The 6,780-nt window shown below is 34.7% G+C and overlaps 3 protein-coding genes across 4 annotated transcripts; 2 read left to right on the top strand and 1 right to left on the bottom strand.

Moving 5' to 3' along the window:
• On the top strand, positions 719-1,536 carry LOC107631205 (17.3 kDa class I heat shock protein). The gene has a single exon (XM_016334570.2). The coding sequence runs from the start codon at positions 840-842 to the stop codon at positions 1,302-1,304; it is 465 nt and encodes a 154-aa protein (XP_016190056.1). The 5' UTR covers positions 719-839; the 3' UTR covers positions 1,305-1,536.
• On the top strand, positions 1,668-2,316 carry LOC107631207 (18.5 kDa class I heat shock protein-like). Its single transcript, XM_016334573.2, has one exon. It carries the CDS (start codon positions 1,716-1,718, stop codon positions 2,121-2,123), a length of 408 nt encoding a protein of 135 aa, XP_016190059.1. The 5' UTR covers positions 1,668-1,715; the 3' UTR covers positions 2,124-2,316.
• On the bottom strand, positions 2,774-5,553 carry LOC107631204 (protein DEHYDRATION-INDUCED 19). Of its 2 annotated transcripts, XM_016334569.2 has the most exons (5): positions 5,126-5,553; positions 4,878-5,017; positions 3,743-3,820; positions 3,344-3,633; positions 2,774-3,221 (listed from the first exon to the last, which is right to left on the bottom strand). In XM_016334569.2, the coding sequence occupies exons 1-5, from the start codon at positions 5,202-5,204 to the stop codon at positions 3,113-3,115; spliced, it is 696 nt and encodes a 231-aa protein (XP_016190055.1). In that variant the 5' UTR covers positions 5,205-5,553; the 3' UTR covers positions 2,774-3,112. The 2 variants fall into 2 exon arrangements, with proteins under 2 accessions (XP_016190055.1, XP_020975147.1); XM_021119488.1 differs by lacking the exon at positions 3,743-3,820 and having other exon boundaries at positions 3,344-3,627.

The raw sequence follows: 6,780 nt of genomic DNA on the forward strand, positions 1-6,780 counted from the left end.
TATATAATAAAAATTACAATTTCAACGGTAATTAATTAATCTCTCATTTTATTAGTTTATCAATATTTTTATTTTAAATGATCTAAATTCTTTTAAACTACGAATAGTTTAAATTAATAGAAACGTGTGCTTCAGCCAAAAAAGTAAAGCCAAATTGAAGGTTTAATGTGCTTATGTTTTGGTCATGTATGAATTTTTAATTTTGACAAATAATGTTTGAGAATATTTACCTAAGAGGAAAATATCTAAATGTGATCAAATTATGTATTGATTTTACACGAGAATATTTTACAAGTAAATGTGAAATGTAAATTACAATGATATGGTTCGTTGTATTAATGAAAATATTGTTAATGTTTGGGGAGCAGATATTCTTACTTTTAATTTCATAATATTATTTTTAATACAATTTTTTTATTATTAAAAAAATAAATAACGAAAATTAAAAATAATTTTTAAAAAATTACATAAAATAAAAATAATAATATCGTATTTGGAAATAACAGCCTCACTTCCTAATGTATAGTATTCACCAAAATATGCATGCTATAATTCTGTAAATGAGTGAAATTTTTTGACATTGGGATGAGTTAGCACTCTGTTGTTTCTATAAGGCTAAAATTGGAGACACAATTGTTATATCCAAATAAAGCCACGGTATAGGCCTTTCTAGAAAATACCGGATGAGTCCTCTATGGCAGTTTAAATACCCGACGTGTCCTCTTTGCTCATCATCAAGAAAGCATACAGAAGCAGTTTCTCAGATAGCAAACAAAGCCACACAACACAACAATCACTATTTTTCGGAGTAGCAAGAATATCATCTAATAGAGGAAAAGATGTCGCTGATTCCAAGTTTCTTCGGTGGCCGAAGGAGCAACGTCTTCGATCCTTTCTCCCTCGACGTTTGGGACCCCTTTAAAGACTTCCAATTCCCGAGCTCTCTTACTTCTTCCGACAATTCTGCGTTCGTCAACACTCGTGTGGACTGGAAGGAGACTCCCGAAGCACATGTGTTCAAGGCTGATCTTCCTGGTCTGAAGAAGGAGGAAGTGAAGGTTGAGATCGAAGATAACAGTGTCCTTCAGATCAGCGGCGAGAGGAACGTTGAGAAGGAGGACAAGAACGACACCTGGCACCGTGTGGAGCGCAGCAGCGGCAAGTTCATGCGGAGGTTCAGGCTCCCCGAGAACGCCAAGATGGATGAGGTGAAGGCAGCCATGGAGAATGGTGTTCTCACTGTCACTGTTCCCAAAGCAGAAGTTAAGAAACCCGATGTTAAGCCTATTCAGATCACTGGTTAGACGTGCGTGAGAATGAAGCAATCCTGCATCCAATAAGCTGTTGAGTCTTGTTTGTTTTCCTCTTGTAGTAATGCGTCTGTAATCTCCGCTTAATTCTGTTATATTTTGCTTGAAAATGGTGTGTCCTGTACATGTGTGATATCTGCAAAAGAAGGACTATCTTGCAATTTAGTTTATATGGTTTGAAATTGAACAAGGTAAATAAAAATCACAGGCCTATTAGTTTTACGTATTTTCCTCGCCATACAAAAGGACCTAAATGAAGAATGGAGACTTGTAATTTAATCCACGAGTTTTGGCGAATAATTCTCCTAACCTTCCCCAACGCTTCCTAAAAGGAAACAAGTTATTTATTCTTGTGTTGATTAATCTTGAACAAGTTAATTACAAGAGAAAATCGCAGATTAAGAAATGTCGATTATCCCAACGACGAACCCCTTGGAGGAAAACTCTTCCCTTGCACTACCACAACTGTCACGGGAGGACCCCTTGTTCGTGAGCAGAGACGTGGATTGGAAGGAGACGGCAGAAGCGCACGTGTTCAGGGCTGATATGACGGGTCTGAACAAAGAGGAGGTGAAGGTTGAAGTTGAAGAAGGCGGTGTGCTTCAGATAATCGCCGAGAGGAGCGTACAAAGGGAAGAAAAGAACGGTGATGCCACGCACCGCGTCGAGTGCGCCACTGGAAGATTCTCCAGGAGCTTCACTCTTCCTGCTAATGCTAGAATGGATCAGCTCAAAGCTTCCATCGACAATGGGGTTCTAACTGTCACTGTTCCCAAAGACGACCTCAACCTATTGCATGCTGTTTCCAATTGACTACACCAAACTCTCGCTCTTCGTTTTTGCTGGATTTGAATTTCAATCTTTGCTTCTTCTTTTTGTTTGTGGAGTAAGAAGAAAGAAATAAATGTGTTTGTGTTAGTTAACGTTATCATCACAAGTATTTTCATTCATTAATTGTATCAAAACAAGATATCTTCGGATAGAATAATGGCATTTTCTTAATTAATTGATCCCACCATGACCATTGTAGTGAAAATTGTTGAAATTTGTTCTTTATTATTGGACTATGCATTGATTTCCCTAAGGGTCTCAAACTTGGTTTTCTCGCTAGCATTACGAAGTTGATTCACTAGCAATTTCTAATCTGCAGTAAGCAATTTTTCAAGAAGAACGAAGCTGATATTCAACGATGTAATCCTAGTGGAAAATTGATCTAATTAATAGCCGGAATGTCAATAATACGATGACCTTGACTTCGAAACCTAACGATTTAAGAACATAGCTACACCAACCGGAGATAAATAATTAGTGTTATTGGATTCCTTAACGTATATAAGCTCACCAATTGCAAATCTTTTTGTGTGTGTGTGTGTGTGTGTGTGAAATTAAGAAAGATGTTACACATTGAATCTTCGTTTTTCGTTTTATGAAGATCATCCAATTCTTTTTCATCAGGATATCCGTTTTCCAATGGAAATGAACTACGAATTATAATAGGTCTTGTGAGTCATGAGGATGATTCAAGATTCATATTGCCAATATATAGCAAAATAATTCAACAGTAGGCTCTTTCTTTTTCTTTTGTTTTTGTTTTTTCCCCAAGAAAGCGATACATATCTATCTACTTGTCTAGTGGAGTTGCTTACAAGGATGGATAAATTGATATCTCATCAAAGTGGGCACCATGTCAAAGGTGCCACTGCCACAATATCCAATCCAAAGGATGGATCTTTGGCCCGGTTTCCTGCATCAAAGGACGACTGTTGATTGATTCTTCTCTTCTAAGCAACTTAAAGCTTCTGTTAGTCGCCTAACAAGGTCGAAAGAAACAAATCCTGCACAAAACCAGATCTCCCAGCTGCTTGTCTCATCCTTTTCTCCCGCTCTTCAGCGCTCAACGACGGATCAAAGCTGCAGACACATACAGAACAAGGAATGTTATGTAACCCCTTTTTTTTTAATATGCATTAAGCATGATGGTCCATGCACGTTCCACTTAGTGATGACTTGAGAGACTCAGAATTTTAAAGCACCTTGATTTCCATATATGTGAAGGTGCTGTATTCTTTGCAGAAGACTCTTCAGCACTTGTTACCACAGATTTAGAAATTTCTTCAGCTTCACAAGCAGGGAAATTTAAAATAAGAGAGGACAAGAACGGATCAGTGGCTGCATTAGATACTGTGGAACTGTTTGATGACCGATATCCGCCACTGCCACCAAGAAGCACCTGTAAATGAGCCTCACGAAGATCACGACCCAAGAGTGACAATGTTTGACTGTTTGGGATGGCAACTCTTCTTAACCTGCGCCTTCTCTGTAAGTAATCAATAGTTAAGGGAATCAATGAAGCGTGTCCATTTAGACTGCCCATCATCTTAGCAAGCACTTTGCAAATAAATAAATAATAATGATAAATGTAGAAAGGATATCTTAAACAAGTGCCCATGTTGCAGTGTTATGTGACTCAACATGTCCCTTGCAACTTTAACTGAGCATATGGGACAAATCTGTATCATAGAAAAAACAAACAATGAACCTATTATAACCAGGTTTAAAGATTAATTCAATCTTTGAGGCAGGGATATAAGGTAACAAGAGCACACAAGACAAATACAAACAATCAATCTTCAGCAGCTTTGATTTTTCCATTCAAAACTCGGCACAAACACAAATCACATATATTCTAGTTTCCACTACATGATCAGATGAGTTTAATTTAATGATCTTTTCATCCTTAACATCTAGGGTTCAGGATTTGTAAGATTGTAACAAGCTACCTATCTGCATAAGAAGTTGCTGAGAACAAATGTCCTCAATGATGTTGAATATAATGTATAAATGAATTACACACAAGCATACAATACATACGGCAATTATCAAGAAACGGAGAAGATAACACAATTCTCGTTGAAGCTATATGCTCAATATCTAGGAGAAAATAAAAGGTTCAGCCTCAAGACCCCAAAACCTATACTATCCTTTAGCTCTGTATGAATTGTTCTTCAAGCATACTCATTGGAAATTATCACAAAATTTAAAACTAAACCATATAACTCCTCTTCGACACACACTTTCCTCGTCTACAAAGGTTTACATTAATCAGTAAGAAATCTATCTAGATAACTTATCCCATATCTGATTATTCTAAATCCTGAAAAAGTATCACATCAAAGACATGCCAATCCTGAGAAAGTATCTCATGTAGCCACACTTTTGGCTCCGGATTTTATATGTAAACCACCTCATACAATACCTCTAAGCTAGAAACATAGAGAAAAGTCCATTTCTGCTAAGCCATAAGGTTCAGCTTCCAATCAATTGAGTAAGCTATAATCTAATAAGCTACCAGCACCTTTGCTATCTATGCTAACCAATTTCTCTCCACAAATATTTAAGCACAAATAGGATCTAGTTTTAGATTGATTTATTTGTTCCTTTTGCGTGCGCGTGTGTGTGTGTGACAAAACAAATATAATCACATGAAAAAGAACAGAACAACCATAAGATCTAAACAGCAACGTAAGGCAAGGAAATGATATCAAAAGAAGAAGAATCATCATCTACCGTGACCCTGGATTCACATGAATGTTCATCTTCAAGATGCGAACACAAGGAGGCGATGTCGAAGTCCTCGTAACAATAGGGGCACGGAAAATCTGGTCGCACCTCTTCCTCCAAATCAAAATCATCCATTCCCAACCGATCTGAAAACACACCCCCAAATATATATAAAAAAAAAAAAAATCAGATTTTGACTTGACCCAGAAATTTTTTCTCAACCATAAAAAAAGATAGCAGTGAAGAAAAGGTACCTAGGTGTGGGTGATGATGCTGAAGCGCGTACTGTCTTTTTGCAGCGGCAAGGCGTGAGGTCCAGAACTCAGAATCCATCGAAGGATCAAAGATACAACTTTGATTGGAAAGGGGGGGAAAAAGGTGCTATGAAATCAAAATTCAATAAAATACTAACAAAATAAATGGTTTTTAAAATTTGTTGCCCCGGATAAATTAAAATAATTTGTAATTGAAGTTGGTCTCTATGCTACAGGTCTAAAGCAAGAGATAGGTAGAGGATGAAGATTATTTTGTTGTCTGTAATATTATTTTGTTCAGAAATGAAGATTAGAAATATTTAGAATTGACTTATTCTAAGAGCTTGGTTGAGAGAATGCGGATTGAGATAGCCGACTGAAATGGGAAAGAGAGAGTTACTTTGTGGTTGCCGAAAAGATTTTTCATATGGGTTTAAACCTTTTTTTTTTAAATTTTATCATTGTTGTTAATTTGTTATATCCATAAAAATATCCAACTTATTTTTACAGTACGACTAAGTTTTATTATTGCTTTTTATATAATAATTCAAAACTTATGTTTTATAACTTTGAATATTACACTAAGATAAGTGTTTATAAATATATCATAAATATTAAAACATCTAATAATTATATCTTAATCATCATATTAATTTATATCATTGAATTTTAACCGAATAGACCATAAAATTAGCCTCCAAGTTGCGAGCAATTGGGAGGAAATGTCGGACTTGTCTTGGTTGTTGGGTGATGTCTCCTTTTTGCTTTCTATTTATTGTTATGTGGCTACGAGACAATTTTATGGCCTCTTTTGTGATTCTTATCTACGATATTAGTTTTTGCATAATTTAAGAGACAATAAAGAATTAATAGGGTCATTGGATAATATTAAAAGGTTTATCCGTTGTCAGAACCGAATCGGTGATCGAATCGGTTAAGTTACTGGTTCATTAGTTTATTAGTTTAATCGATAAATTACTGGTTGGACTGATAAAATGGATCTCACGTAAATATAAAATATAAAATAGTTAAAAATTTAAAATTAAAATTTAAAATACATATCTTCACTAACATTTTACGAAGAATCAAGTTTTAACTTCTAAAAATAACTAATATAAAAAAATCATAAAATTTATCAGTAATACTATAATAGTATCTTAATTTGACACAATAAAAAAATAATTAATTCACAAAACCTATCATCTAACTATAATATCAGTAGATTTTAACACTAATATCAAAACAAATAACTTTAATCACAATACTAGCATTGAAATAGATCAAGTAAATTAATAAATTTTTAGTAAAATTTATATTTATATTAATAATGGTATATAATTAAAATATAGATCCGACTCACATCAGTTTTCTTCTTTAAACAGTCCAAGTAGTAAATCGAACCGGATTAAGGTTCGATTCACCAGTTTTCTGATCGAACTGGCCGATTCAGTTCGGTTTTTATAACTATGGATTTATCTATTATAGGATACATCATACCGCTTTTTATTTTTCATATCAAAAAAACAATAGCGTTTTCCATTGTTATTGAAGTTTTGTGTGTTATCTAGGGAATTAAATCTAAAGTAGTTTCTGAGATTCACAAAATGTATCGATTTAGTCTTTGATTTTTTAATTTTATTATTTATGTCTTTGAG

Source organism: Arachis ipaensis, chromosome B03, assembly GCF_000816755.2.
Source record: "Arachis ipaensis cultivar K30076 chromosome B03, Araip1.1, whole genome shotgun sequence".
NCBI classification, from domain to species: Eukaryota; Viridiplantae; Streptophyta; class Magnoliopsida; order Fabales; family Fabaceae; genus Arachis; species Arachis ipaensis.

What these genes read in the sequence shown, in the direction of transcription:
- LOC107631205 (XM_016334570.2), top strand. Translation starts at nt 840, where the DNA reads ATGTCGCTGATTCCAAGTTTCTTCGGTGGCCGAAGGAGCAACGTCTTC.
- LOC107631207 (XM_016334573.2), top strand. Translation starts at nt 1,716, where the DNA reads ATGTCGATTATCCCAACGACGAACCCCTTGGAGGAAAACTCTTCCCTT.
- LOC107631204 (XM_016334569.2), bottom strand. Translation starts at nt 5,204, where the DNA reads ATGGATTCTGAGTTCTGGACCTCACGCCTTGCCGCTGCAAAAAGACAG. An exon ending in GCATCATCACCCACACCTAG is followed by an intron (nt 5,018 to 5,125) that starts GTACCTTTTCTT and finishes GTGTGTTTTCAG; the next exon opens with ATCGGTTGGGAATGGATGAT. An exon ending in CATGTGAATCCAGGGTCACG is followed by an intron (nt 3,821 to 4,877) that starts GTAGATGATGAT and finishes TCTATGATACAG; the next exon opens with ATTTGTCCCATATGCTCAGT.